Source organism: Cryptomeria japonica, chromosome 3 (assembly GCF_030272615.1).
Source record: "Cryptomeria japonica chromosome 3, Sugi_1.0, whole genome shotgun sequence".
Lineage (NCBI taxonomy): Eukaryota > Viridiplantae > Streptophyta > Pinopsida > Cupressales > Cupressaceae > Cryptomeria > Cryptomeria japonica.
The window spans coordinates 151242902-151258857 of NC_081407.1; the positions used below are offsets into that span (position 1 = coordinate 151242902).

The window sequence follows — 15956 nt, forward strand, 5'->3', positions numbered from 1 at the left end:
TTTCAGTTGTAAATTCACGCCTAGTGAGGTGCCTTCACTTCATCATTGTATTGGCCTTGAGATTGGCCAAGTTGTAAAGGCAAATTTTCTGTATTATTCAATAATATAAGAGATATCATTGGCTGGGTTTTTCTCCCTCAAGAAGGAGGGTTTTCCCAGGGTATTTGCTGTGTTCAAGTGTTTATTATATCTGTACTTCTGCTTATTTCACTTCTGATCCCCAAACTCAAAAATTTTCACATAGATTTTTGCCTTTGGGAACCTACATTCGACCATCCACTGAACGCACAGCTGCAAGCATGATTTTTATAGCATATATGAAAGATTTTTCAGGCGATTTAAAGAAGAAATTTCCAGAATTTTGAATCTGCAATAGCTTAATTCCAATTTTATTTTCTTTTTATTCTATGCATTTAATTTGTAAACAATTTCTAATTTTTTCAGCATGTTCAATGATTTAATTTAATTGATTTTATTTGTCTAAATTTGTTACATGACGTTCTCACACAATACACAACCATTATTCTATTTTACATAGGTGTGGGTAAGCCCCCTCACACCCCATTGTCAAGAACTAGGATCCAAACACGACTAAAACAAAACCTCTAAATTGAGAAGCTATGGAGGATGTGGCTGCAGCAGAAGGGAGATTGCATTGGATGACATTGATATGGTAGAGAAGCCGTCATTGCCATCTAGTAGGATGGTGGAGCCATAGGCACAATCTTCCAGACCAAGCAAGGATCTACAATCAACTGTGAGGACCATACCCTCTACCCCTTGTAATCCATATGTATTCAAGAATCAAATTTCATAGAAAACACTTCCTCATGGTTTTTTAGACTCGTTTGATACATATTACATATTGTAATTAAATTTTGCAAAAAAAAAAAATGTGTTTGTTTAAGAAATTTTAGCATTTTTTATGTTGCCGAGTCGAAAATTTTGGGCTGGCTAAGTATTCTTTGAGTCCGAGTTTGCAATGCATCCCTTGAAAATTGGAAAACTTCTTATATAAGTTTCTCATATATATCATATAAATTAAAGTAAGTTTACCTAAAGAGCTGATATGCAATTGACAAAAGCTAGAAGAATTAAAGAATGAATTAGTAGACTTAGTATTTTCTATTTTTTCATAATAATTTACTAGACTTTTTGTAGCAGAAAAATTTCTTATCAAATCCCAAAGAGGTAATGGTACAAAAAGAAACACAAACAATAATAAGGCTTACGATGCTTAACATGGATTGAAGTTTTAACAATTGATTGAAATGTTTTTAAAATAATGGCATTCTCTATCCTTCATCTCTAGGTGATTATGGTTTAACATTTGATTTTTTATATATGATAATGATTATCAAATATCAACATAGTTAATCTTTGATTTTGTTGATATCAATTTTTAAGCATTTTTTAAAATTTTAAATTCTTTAAAGTTGCACATCCATTGTATGACTATTTGCTTTTAAATTTAATTTATATATTAATATTCTTATAGTTTTGCCATCTCTAAGTACCCATCTCCAAAATTTTGTTGTTTTGAGGATGGCATACTACTACTGACATTGTCCCCTATACCAGTTCTAGTCACCATCTCTTAGTAACTATGGGTTTTTTAAACACATTAAAGAGATTAGCAATGAAGTTAGATTTATCATTGTTGGTTGGTACACTACGTTCCAAAAGATAAGATATATCATTATTAGAGTGGAATCTCCACCTTGTTGAGTCTTTTTGAGTAATCAATATTGTGGTATAACCATGGATCATGTAAACAGCTTCAATATGTTATTGGACCTACATGTGTAACTTGGATGTATTATTATATTTTATAAATTGGGTTAGTGCCTTAATGGATCGGCCTCCCTTTATGTCATATGTTGAGGTGTATAAATCAAGGCGATTTCTCCCACAATAGTACTCACTTTTCTGTCCATTTATTTATTATATATTGAAATTCTTATTTTTGGAATCTTTCGACACCATCACATATTACTGAAACTAAGTCAACAATCTAACATAAAATCCAAACTTAAGAAAATTGAGGAATGAGAATATTTCACAAGGCGTCCAGATTGCATTCTTTTGTTAAGGGCTTATTTCAGAAAATGGGAGAGACCCAGTAAACTTTGTAAATACAGGAAATTGGATGATTGCAGATCTGCATATTTTACAGAATTTACACGCCATGGAAATTGTTTCAAGAGAATTAGACTTGTGAGGATCTCCCAACATATGATTATTTCTAAAGAGAAGTACTGTTCCCAAAAAAAGCCCCCTCTGGGGGTCCTTAAGTTGATGGGGCAAGATTCAGGTTTTAAAGACTTCATTTTGTGGATCAAGGGTGTATAAAAGATTACATTTGGGATTCAAAAGTATTCTTCTGATGAGAAGGGCAGGGATGAGTTACAAAACAAAGTAGATCGGGTTATTATGGGCATTGCTGATCCATGATGCACTAGAACTAACGGTTTTATCTTGGAGGGAAGGATACTCTAAATGAGATGTTGTCTATGTTAAATGTGTTCGACAAAAAATTGGTTGAATCTAGTAAAGAAATTGACAGGTTGAGGGAACATAATTCACAGCTTGTAACAGAGCTTGCTAGTTACAGGAGGAAGTATGAAGACACCACGAGTTACCCAAAACATTGTTTCAATGCTTCCACTTCTACTAATTCTGATACTGTTGATGTTCCTACCTCTACTCATAATATTCTTTTTTTTTTTTTAATTTAATTTTTGATAAGCACGCTATTGTTGATGCTAATAATGTTGAGCATATAGAGCTAGAGCTAATAGAGTGGAGGATGACTCTATTGCTACCTCTGTTATTCCATAACATGCTCCAAGCACTGCAAGGGGTTTTGCAGAGTGGCTTGTGTTGAGGTAAGTGAAGCAAGCTGCTTTCAACCTTACTTCGTCTTTATATGTTAAGCTATTATTCTGATACCATGGCCATAGACACTATGTTACCAAGATTATCAAGAACCCCTAAGGAACCTAGACTACTTTCTTGTATTGAATTTTCAAAGCCCCCTTTTATATTGCATCCCCAAATAGTTTAGTTTCAAAACATTTCTTACTTTTATGATCATCAAATCATTTTGGTTGGGTGACCACCACCTTGCTTGTCTATAAAATATGTTATCCTTCATTACATTGCTTGTCCGATGTTGTACTTGCAATTGCTCTGCTAGACATGTATGCAAAATGTGAAAAGCATGGATATGGCACGTGAACTGTTTGACAGAATGCCTCATGTTGTCTTGTGAACTACGATGATTGCAGGATATGCACAAAATGGAATTGTCACAAAGGTTGTAGAGAAAATGGAATAGTCACAAAGGTTGTAGAGAAAATGGAATTGTCACAAAGGTTTTAGAGAAAATGAATTGTCAGGCATTAAGCCAAAATACACCACCTTTACCAGCATCCTTGCATCCATTGGAGCATTGCTTCACACCATCTCTGGACTCTTAAAGAGGCGAGAATGGTGGGAAGAAATGTAAAGGAAGAGATGGGAGAGCTTATTGACAGGATGTAATGTCCCCTCCTCCTAGCCAGTTCAGTATTCAAGGTTAGTCTATTAACGAATCCTCGTAGACTAATGATATGGATAGAGGACACTTGATTTGGTGATTATTCTCTTGTTTCAGATGGCACTCTAGAGTAAACTTGGTGGAATCAGTTAATATTTATATTATCACCAAGTTGCCAGCTTAAAAATACATTAAAATCAAGCAAAACACCTCCTAAAAGTGACTTAAGTCTAGCGAGAGAGTGAGGTGCCTTCTTGCTAGCCACCATTGAGAGATAATGAGTTCACTTAAGGATTAAAGTGAAGGTAATAATAAGATATTTGAAGGAGGGGAAAGGAAACCCTAATTAGGGTGCAACTCTTGAAAAGAATGTGAAGGCAACTTGTGAGAGGGTGGACACATGTATGGTTATTATTATTTTCACCTTGCTTCCTTGAGGAGCTTATTGGACTGAATTTGAGGTGCTTGCGAAGACGAAAACCTTCACTAGTAGACACTTGCAGTTGTGAGAGACCAACCCAAAGTGTGAGAGGAGATTTCATTACAGGGATCTCATTTGGGCTTCAAGAAATCAAATAGGAAAATTGTTTGCTGGTTATGGCTGGGAGAGCTGTTTGCTAGGGAGGCCGACCCCTCTCTAGGTTGTTTTGGGGCTTAAAAAGGGCATATGAATGAGTTTTCAGCCTTGGGGTAGAGACCCCCATCAACATCGGCAATTTTTGGTAGTTATAGAGCAGATTCGAAAGAGATTTGGGCTTTTCCTAAGTGAGCAGCTTGTGTGTAAGGCCGCCCCTTATTGGGACTACTTGGAAGTAAGGTATCATCATCCAGTTCCAGATTTTGAATGGTTTCATATACAAAAATTCTTGACAGCAGATTGAAATCAGTTTGGAGAAAGTTCACAGCAGATTAGTAAGGTTTCTTGAGAGTTTATGACAAATTTCTGAGTGAGCTGCTTGCTGGTTGGACCACTCCTTCATAAAGATTTTAGGTTTTGAAGACATCCATTTTGAGCCTTTCAAGGGGGTTCAGCTGCAATAGATACAAGCTTGGTTCAAGAAGCTGCTGCAGTCAATTGGCTGAGTGATGTGATTGGCTGCCTACTAAATCAAATTTGAAGGGGCCCTTCCAAATCAACCCCTCCTTCGAGATTCTACGACATAGGCCAAAACGGGTATGTCCATTTAGTTATATTTATGAACCCTGAGTTGTTAAGGTGAAATCAATACTTGTTATAATCTGATTTTATATAAGATTTGAAAGATTTGTAATCAGATCTTCATAGTAGTAAGACAGTTTATTTAGAGTTAAGTTATCATATCTCTTGATTGCAATTTAGGGTTTTGTTGCTATTGTTGTTTATGTATTGGAAAGCACTCAAAAACATCAAACAAACAAACAACAAACCATTCTGCAACTTTTGTCTAGCTCTGAAAGAACATAAAAATTTGAAATAAGGATATCATCTAGAAGCTTCCATCAAATGGAAAGCCATTGATCTGAAAAAATTTAGCAATGAAAACAAAAGGTTGGTGGTATCGGCCAAGGGGTTAGAAAAACAGCCTGGGGTAGAGAAAGAGATCGTTGGAAATCGAGGAGATGATGCAAAACAAAATGTGGGGAAGTCAAAACCAGTTCATCAAATGGCAAGAGGAAAAGAGATGAAACGTCATAGAGGTCAATGGAAGACAAAGAGACCCCATTGGCCAATGAAAACATTGCAGATCATTAACACAAGCAAAGAGGGAGTGGAATTGACCTAGAAAGTAGAGAGGGGTTGTGGCCAAGAAGAGAAATGTCATGATTATGGCCAGGGAACAAAAAGTCACACAGGTTCATTTACACATTAAAAAAGATATAGTCGCAGATTATAAAAGGCGAGAAGTTAGTGAAGGAGTGTGGAGGGCTGCATGGTGGTGTGGAAAGTGGCCAAGAGAGGGGTTGGGTGTCAGCCAAGAAAGAAAAGTTATGAGATTGTAGCTGCAGAGGGTAGCGACTGGAGTGTGTGAACAGCAGATTGAAAAATAGCAGAGCTGAGGTTAATTATTTGATTTATTGTATAGTGAGGAAGAGAAGCCAATGAAAGGCCAAATTTGTAAAAGTGTGTTTGCAGATTTGCTGCAATCTGAGTGTTAAATTTAAGAACAGAGAGTCTCTGTTTAGGTTTTGAATTTGAGTGTTGAGTTGAATGCTAGAGGGAGGGGTCATCTTGCATCAAATCATGACCCTAAACCCAAGCCAGATCAAATCGAGACCCAGGGGCCAAACGGATAACTTAGTAAATATAGATAAAAAATAAAATATATTAATATAATTGTATATACATTATATATGTATGAAACATTGAAATAAAATATAAATATAATGTTTATTAATATTAATATTTTTAAGTTTTGTAACTTAAATTAACATGTATAATATTTATATTTATATTTATGAAGATAAATATAATATTTATTAATTATAACTTATATAAATATTCATAATATTTATATTTATATTAATATATTTTAAAAATTAGTTAACATTGATTATTAACAACTTAAATGGATATAAACATCCATTCAGGAGGGAAGGAGGGGCGCTGAGTCGCAAAGGAATGGGTAGGCTGATTAAATTGGTCCAATACACAAGTCTATTCTTTGATTCAACTACGCTTCTACTAAAATTGTGGGCCATAACTACATTGACTTGGGTGAAGCGACATTTCTTTGTCGACAGAACAATAAAGAAAGAAAATCCCTTGGGTTTGTTGCAATGTTACAGAAATGTGGTGCAAACTCCCAGCAATACAAAACCAGATTCAAATCAAACCCAAAATTGGGGTTTTTGGCTAACAAAACGATAACATAGGGTTTATCTAGGGATAGATTAGAAACTTAGAATTCAAGAAAAATTATTGAGCATACAACTATTACTAACATATCATTATATTCATCTACAATTGTTGATCAAATATTAAAGAGAAAAAATGATTAGTATTTGTCTAAGCACTCAAAATTCAACCTAAGTAATTTCTTCCTGTTAGTGTAAATGGGGTTATTTCCTATCTAGTTATTAGTGGGAACCTATTCACATCTTAAGTTTACTTAGGTTCTAAGTTAGTTGCCCTAGGTGGCATTCTAGAAGTTCCTTATAATGGGTTCATGTCTCGTTATTTACTTTTGGTCACTTAGCATTTAATATTTGCATCATGCATTTAATGTTTGTATAAAGGGTAGTTGTCATCCTACATTATCATCTTGCCTTTATAAGCAAGGCGTCTCATTGTACATATACTATGCTCATTATCAATATTCAATCAATCTTGCATTGTTGAAACAATCCATTCTTGTCATTCTCTCTTGTGGAAGTTGTTTTGGTCTTTTAGGGATCTTGGGGGTGTTGTGGAGTCACTTAATTACTCCAGCACTTCTGAGGATAGGTAATCTTGAAATAAGATGGAGAAATATCTTCTACTATAGACAAGCAATTATAATATCATAAATAGTAATGCAATATAATGATTTTTGATGTAACAATTATAAATTAACTGTCTTTTATTGAAACATAGGAAACCATAAAGTTACAACAGTAAGTGGGCAAGGGTTAGGTATATCTTAGAATATTTAATTATATTTCAGTCGGTTATATTTAGTTCTTTATTAATGGTCATTTAGCATTTTAGTTCGTTTAGTCTTTTAAGTGCAACTATTGCTTCTTTTATAAGAACCCATAGTTAGCTTTTTAGTTTTTAGCTTTATTTAGCGTTTTAAGCTTTTTTTGCTTCATGTTGAAGCTTTAGTTTTACGGTTTGTTCCTTTTAGAACACCATCTTGTAATTCCTTTATATACATTGTATATTCGTAATTAATTAATTCAATTATTTTTCAGTATAGACAGAGATAGAGACACAGATTGCTATTAAGTTTAATGATTTCTATTTTCTAATACCATAACATATCATTGAAATAGATAGATTTTTTATGGAACAATTAATAGTCACTAATTAAAATGTAGGAAATAATAAAGTTAGGAAGTTAAATGTTGTCACAAGGTATAAACAAACAAATGCACGCTATAGAAAATTCTTACCATATTGAACAAGATAATGATGTCTTCATTTGGACTACCAGATGAGCCACCATTTAGTCCATTACCGATTTCAATAAGTATTTGGTAGGCATATGTACTTATTTCTTTATTTGACTGTAAAAAAGATACAAAGCACGTCATACATCAGTCAAAACTGGCATTTTCTAGCACAAGCAAGTTATGATTCACCAAATATAGAGTATTCAGATTAACAGAGATGCATGCAAGAAAAGGCATTTGACTATAGGATCTTCAATCATAAACAAAATGTATATAGCATTCACAAGGTTCAATCTACTCCCAAACTTGGTCACTATAGGTCAAATCCCATTAATGATTAATACAAAATTTGAAGATTCAAGGACACTGGAAGAAATCCCCTCCTAGGATTCCAAGAGGAGGGGTGGGATGCACCAAATTCGTATCTAGTCCAATTGTTATCTAAAAACCCACCTTATATGTGTATGTATTTTGTGTGTGAACACATGAGTCTATCTATATGAACATTTGTGCACAAATGTTAAAGTATGAGTGTGTGTTTAAAAAATTATATAAACTACTACTCTTTCTGAAATTTAAATGCATGCACTGTGGACATTGATAATGCTAACTTGTCATGTGTTTTAGAAATAAAACACATATCCCAATTATTTTTGGTATCTAATATACATGATCTAGAAATATACATAAATGCCAAGCATCTAGAAAAAATTAGACAATAAAGTTACAACAAAATCTCCCTATACAACTACAAAAAATTAAAACAAATTTACCTGAAATATGAGTCACAACACAGAAGCAAGGCCATATTGATTGCCAATGTGACAGATTTACAAAAATTCAGAAAAAAGGAGACATTATTTGTTATGATTTTACACATTTATCTAGCCATGGGCTTGGGTAATCAATGCCAGATTCCAAGAACAACTTCATTTTGAAATATGCACATGATATTTCTCTAAATCTAAGACTACACTGCATGTGACAAATTCATTGTAGCAAGAGTTTATAAAGAGGACTAATGCACAGAAAGGCAATAAACATTTAAATACAACCAGAATGATATTGCATGTCAAACATCTAGCATATAATATCAAGCAAACATAGAGACAATATCACACTCTAAGAAAATACAGACGTTGACCATGTATGTATCCAAACACCAAAGTTGTTCAAGTTCTGAACTTGTATGTTGTAATGTCCCTTTTTATAAATACCCTAGCTTTTGCCCAAAAATCACAAATCCAGAATGAAACAAGGGCAAACATAGTTAGGGATATAATCTTCATTTAAGAATTAGATGAGATAAGCCTATTTTCTCGAAACTCGGAATGAGATTAGACAACAATGTAGATATAGCTCATGAAATACATCTATTTCTAGGGTTAGGATTGTTGTGAAATATGGATCGAAGAATAATGACAGCGATTCTGGAAGACTGATTGCCGTAAGTTATTGATCGTCTCCATCATTGAATCCGGTTTAAATACAAGAGGAAAGGTTGCCTACGTAGGGACATGTGTCCCTACGGAGGCAACCGTTCATAACAATTAGTTTGTTTATGTTTAATTTCCAAACTGTATGCTCTGTTAATATATCACTCTCCAGATAATAACCGATTTACCATCAGTTAGATTCACGAGGGCTATATCTTAACACTCCCTCTTAGCAAGAGTGGATCTAAGTAATTTTCTTGGGAGCATATTCTGTGATGACTTCCGACGCAATTCGGGACAACATTTAATATAGTCTTGTCATGACAATAAACTCAATATCATGATATCCGGCTCAATCCGAGACAATCACTTAAGAAGTCAATCATGAGATGATCACATACTTTAGGATCAAGATATCCGGCACAGTCCGGGACAACAACTTAATGTAGTCAATCTTGACACTTGGTCAACTATTGTCAAGATTGTCACCTTGAAATAGTAACCTTAAACATAAGAAGATCGTCATCTTCTTGAACACAGTTAGAATATTGCAATATACATTTTATTTATTTATTCATGAACAAATTACACATGGCAGGAATTTCATCCTAATAATCTCAATTATAATCTAGTCATACCAAGTTTACTTCTGAAGTATTCTATCTTCAATCTTGCAAGTGGCTTGGTGAAGATATCAGCATTTTGTTCTTCAGTACTGATGTACACTAGTTTTATGACGTTTCGATCTATCATATCTCTTATGTAGTGATAAGGGATCTCAATATGTTTGGATCGATTGTGAAAAACTGGATTTACTGAGAGCTTGATACAGCTCTGATTATCACAGTGAATTATTGTTGAATTCAAAGTTTTTCCAAATAATCCAAATAATAACTTTCTTAGCCATACCGCTTCACGAGCTCCCATGGAGGCTGCCATATATTCTGCTTCGGTGGAGCTTTGTGCAACTACTGATTGTTTTCTGCTGAACTAAGATATCATAACAGAACCAAGACTGAAGCAACACCCTGTAGTACTTTTCCGATCAGTGGTACTTCCATCCCAATCAGAATCAGAATATCCTTCAAGTTGAATCTCAACATTTTCATACTTTAAGCCAAGTCCGATTGTGCCTCGTAAATATCTTAGAATGTGTTTAGCAGCCATTAGATGTATCTTCTTAGGTTCACACATGAAGTGGCTTAATACATTTGTAGCATAGCAGATATCAGGACGAGTATTTACCAAATACATGAGTGAACCGACGATTTGTCTGTAGAGTGTGGGATCTGTAGGTTCTGAATCTTCTGCCTCAATTTTCAGCTTGTGCAAATTAGTTTCCATTGGTGTAGCTAATGGCTTACACTCCATCATCCCAAATCTAGTTAGAATATCTGTGGTGTACTTTCCTTGATTTAGGAAGATGTAGTTTTTCTTCTGCCATACTTCTAATCCCATAAAATAATGTAGAAGCCCTAGATCCTTCATATCGAATTCTGCTGCCAGATCTTGCTTACATTTCTCAATGAGATTATCCTCTCCTATTATCAAAAGATCATCCACGTAAAGGACCAATATAATCATATTGCCATTTGAAGCCTTGAAGTAGATGTTGGGATCTGCTAGGTTCTTGGAGTACCCTAGTTTGGAGAGATAGTTGTCTATCCTTGCATACCAGGCCCTAGGTGCTTGTTTTAACCCATAGAGAGCTTTCTTTAGTTTACAAACATAGCAATTTTTATCACGTATGGTGAATCCTTCTGGTTGTTCTATATATACTTCTTCTTCAATTGAACCATTTAGGGAGGCAGTCTTTACGTCCATTTGGTGAATTTTCCATCCTTTGGATTCTGCAATTGCAATGATTGTTCTTACTGACATATACCGGGCAACTGGGGCAAATGTCTCTTCATAATCAATTCCTGCTTTTTGAGAGAATCCCCTGGCCACAAAGCGAGCTTTATGTTTTTCAATGCTGCCATCAGATGCATATTTGATCTTGAATAACCACTTGGATGAGACAACTGATTTGTCTTTTAGTCTAGGCACTATATCCCAAACATCATTCTTTAGTATAGATTGATATTCTTCAACCATAGCATCTTTCCAAGCCTGTTTTGATAAGGCTTCTCTGACATTTGTTGGTTCAGAATTTGTGAGTTCGGTTAGAAGTGCAGCATAACATTTTAGAGTTCTTGTTCTCTTATTTTCTTTGGAAATTTCATTTGGTTCTACATTATTCTCTTCAATCATTTTCCTTGCCCATAGAGGTCTTTTCTTGTTATTGAGTGTTTCAATATTTTCATCAACAAGAGGCTCAGAAGCTCTTATGATGTCCTCCCTCTCAGTGTCTGAAGGTTTGGAATTTTCTATGATATTCTCCCTCTCAATCTCAGTTATGTGATCTTCTTCTTCTTTAGTAATGTTATCATCCTCAGGTTCTTTGAGTGTAGTGTTTTCTTCAAACTTTACATCTCTACTTATCTCAACAGATTTTTTCCCTGGAATGTAAATGCGATATCCTTTAGTATTTTCACTATAGCCAATGAAGATACCTCTTTTTCCGGATGGTTCTAGTTTTGTCCTCTTTTCTTTAGGAACATGTATATATACGGAACAGCCAAATATCCTTAAATGACTTAAATCTGGTTTGTTCCCTGTAAAAGCTTCTTCAGGAGTTATGTTTTCTAGAACTGAGTGCGGACATCTGTTTTGAATGTAGATTGTTGTATTTGAAGCTTCTGCCCAAAATGAAGTGTGTAAGTTTTGGTCATGCATCATGGCTTTTGCTGCTTCAATTATGGTTCTGTCCTTTCTTTTTGCTACTCCATTCTGTTGTGGATTATATGGTACAGTATACTCCCTCTTAATCCCAACAGAATTACAAAAGCCTTTTAAGTTGTCAGATGTATATTCTCCCCCATTGTCGGATCTTAACACCTTAATTTCTTCCCTGATTGGTTTTCTACTAGTGCCTTGAATTCTTTGAACTTAGATAGTACTTCATTTGAGTCTTTGCACTTTAGAAAATATATCCATGTTTTTCGAGAGTAGTCATCAACAAAGATTATGTAGTATAAGGATCCAGTTAGGGATGGTGTTGACATGGGACCGCATAGGTTTGAGTGAATTAGTTCTAAAATAACTTTTGATTTGTGCTCACTTGAGGGAAAAGAAACTTTCACATTCTTTCCCAAGGCACATTCTTTGCAAATGCTTGTGTGTTCAGATTTTAGTTGGGGCAGTTCTGAAGTAATCTTCTTTATGTTGGATAGAGCACTATATCTTATAATACAGATGCAAAAGCATATGGATTTCAAAGAATCGATGTTGTTCTATTAATCGAGGAGACAAAGCTCCTTTAAATAGAGTTACAAAGACGATGTTTCTAAACGAAACAATCGTTAACTAGAGGCGAAATTAGAAACAACTTAAATGACCATTAATAACACAAAGAGAAAGATGTTATTCTAATACCCTCCCTTAATGGTCATCGTTCTAATTACCAAGAGAAATAACAGAGAAGGTTGCCCCCTTCTTCTCAGAACATGCTGCAACAGAAGACAAGAGCCTGCCACTAACTCTACCACTTGAGATGAATCTGCCATCAACCCTCCCAAAAACTGCAGAACTTCTGGAGATACCCAAAACAACACCAACCATCCAACGTGATGTTGGAGAACTGTCCCTCCCTGTAACCAGAGACACACCAAGAACAGCTGTCACGATTTTGAGGAAAAAATCGGCAAACCCTCCAAACTATTGCAGATGAGCAAGATGCCCGAAAATAGACTGCAAACAAGAAACTAGTGCAGATGTTCGCACAACAACTCCAGGTGCGACTAAAAACAGACTGCAGCAAAGTACAATTTTTTAGGAAAATATCATAAACCCTCCCATGATTTTTTATTTTTTTTACAGGGACAAAAAATATTTAAAAACCCACAGATGATTTTTTAGGACAAAATTATTAAAACCCACAGATTTTTTCATGGGAAAAAAATATTAAAACCCATCAGAATTTTTTTAGGTAAAAAATATTAAAAACCGAAACAAACATCGATGCCCATAAGCCATAAAACTGAGAAGAGGCGCTGGCACGGAATTAAAAAAATTTGAATCCCAATGCAGAAACAGAGGCAGATGCAGGTACAGACTTCAAAAAAATGAAGTACGACTGGCACGAATTTCAAAAAAAAAAATTCGGCTGACCCAAAAAAATCCGAAGACAACCCAGAAATCCTTGCGAAAAACCCAGAAGGAATCTGCTGTCGGAATCTAGATCCGCTGGCTCGAAATTCGAGGCACGAAAATCGAGGAACCGAGAAAATTCTGACGACGACCCAGTTGAGATCTCGGAAAACCCACCACGAATCTGTACTCAGAAAAAAATTTCGACTAAATCTGGAGGGTCAAAACCCTAGCCGAAAGTCAAAAAACGCGGGTTTGACCAAGTTGCAGGTTGGAGAAAAAAATAGCGAGTCTGTACCGCGCCGAAAAATGCCGAAAACCCTCGCTAGACAGACTCGAACAGGAAGAATCTCGTTACACGGCATAAACACAGTCCAAAACGGACTTTTGAACACAATTTTTTCGAAAATCTGCAGCAAAACTAAGAGGCCCGAAAAATCTCGAAAAAGAATTCACAAATTCTTTATTCAGGCTCTGATACCATAATACAGATGCAAAAGCATATGGATTTCAAAGAATCGATGTTGTTCTATTAATCGAGGAGACAAAGCTCCTTTAAATAGAGTTACAAAGACGATGTTTCTAAAAGAAACAATCGTTAACTAGAGGCGAAATTAGAAACAACTTAAATGACCATTAATAACACAGAGAAAGATATTATTCTAATATCTTAGGTGTCCTAATCTTTTGTGCCACAATTCATTATTATTTGAAACTTCAAGATTTAGTGCTTCCTTTTGATCACTGCATAGTTTGTATAGGCTACCATCTCTTGAACCTACTATTATGGCATTTTTTATATTTGTATTTTTAGGTCAGAGTAGAACTTTATCTTCATTGAAGGTAACCCGATATCCTTGATCAGCTAGGCCCGAGATTGAGACTAGATTTCTTATTATTCCAGGTACAAACAGAACATCCTTTAATTGTAGAGATACTCCATTTCTTAGTTTGATAGTATAGGTCCCAATTCCTTTCACAAGATATGTGGAGTTATCTCCAATAGTAACCTCTTCACTTGAGTGCCCGTTAAGTGTTTCAAACTGATTTCTGAATCCAGTTATATGCTTTGATGCTCCACTGTCTACGATCCAAGTGTTTTTATTTGTATTTATTTCGCTTGATAGGGCTAAGAAGAAAAGTGAGTTTTCTCCTTTGACTTTGACTTCGGCTAGAGTAGCTTGTGTTTTCTTCCTTTCTGGACAATTCCTGTGAGTGTGCCCATATTTGTCGCATTTGTAACACTGAATTTTAGACATATCTCTTTTCTGATGGTTTTTATTTCCTCTCTTCCGTTTGGAGAACTTTTTATTTTTGTTGAAGGTATTTGTATTAAGTGCTTGGATTTCTCCTTCTTTATTTGTCCCTAATCCTCTTGAGATTAGTCGAGATTCCTCTTGAATGCACTCATTCTTAAGTTGTTCAAATTTGGGTAAGGGGGGTGTTCTGCTAATACATTGAATGTAGGATTCCCATGAAATTGGTAATCCTCTTAGGGCTATGAGAGAGATTTCTTGATCATCTACCTCATTTCCAATAGTTTGTAATTGGTCTTTTACTTCAGATATCCTTCAAAAGTACCTAGATATTGTATCATCTTTATTCATCTTTATGTTTAAAAGTTGTTGTTTCAAGGTTAACATTCTGCTCGCATTGTTAACTTCATATGTATTTTTAATGGTTTTAAATACTTCATATGCTTTAGGCAATTTGGCTATAGATGGAAGAATATGATCTTTGACTGAGTCAATAATTATTTTCTTTGCTTTATTATTACGCCTTTTCTAGGTAGATTTCTCTGGTTCATCATTTGGCATGTCTAGATTTTCTTCTATGTAAGACTCTAATTCTAGTTCTTCAAGAATGGCAATGATTCGTATCTTCCAGGAAACGAAGTTGGAGGCTCCTTCGAGTCTATCTTCCACTCTCATATTACTTGACATTTTGAATATTTTCTTAGTCGGATATATCCTCTGCATATATAGCCTCTGCGTTGATTTGTTATTTACTTCCGATAAATGCTTATGAGTAATATGGCTGTGTAATTTATTCTCTTAATATGCTGGCTCTGATACCATGTTGTGAAATATGGATCGAAGAATAATGACAGCGATTCTGGAAGACTGATTGCCGCAAGTTATTGATCGTCTCCATCATTGAATCCAGTTTAAATACAAGAGGAAAGGTTGCGTACGTAGGGACATGTCCATACGTGGTAGTCTCCATCATTGAATCCAGTTTAAATACAAGAGGAAAATTTGCCTACGTAGGGACATGTCCATACGTGGCAGTTGCCACATATGGACATGTCCCTATGGAGGCAACCATTCATAGCAATTAGTTTGTTTATGTTTAATTTCCAAACTGTATGCTCTGTTAATATATCACTCTCCAAATAATAACCGATTTACCATCAGTTAGATTCACGAGGGCTATATCTTAACAAGGATATGTATAAACCAATATCAACAATTACATGGAAACTCAACCATGATGAGGGCTGAGTTTGAAGACATGATGAGGTGCCCCAAGTATCCTCTACCCTAGGCCCAACAGCAAGATCTTATCCTCTGTGGCTTCATGTGGTCCTTAACCAATGGTCCTCAACCATCATCATGAGGTGGCGTACCTAGTGAGGGCTTTACACCATTCCCCTCCATCATATCAACCTCTCAGCTCTTATGATTGATTCACTTCAACAATTGATCCATGTG

At 35.3% G+C, this 15956-nt stretch overlaps 1 protein-coding gene across 3 annotated transcripts in view; it reads right to left on the reverse strand.

The window, feature by feature from the left end:
- The window catches only part of LOC131067795 (uncharacterized), a 149655-nt gene that overhangs the window by 12026 nt on the left and 121673 nt on the right, over positions 1-15956 (reverse strand). For all 3 annotated transcript variants that reach the window (XM_058002951.2, XM_058002950.2, XM_059218118.1), the window contains exon 13: positions 7616-7729. In XM_058002951.2, coding sequence (XP_057858934.2) covers positions 7616-7729 — 114 coding nt within the window. The remainder of the gene's footprint in view (positions 1-7615; positions 7730-15956) is intronic.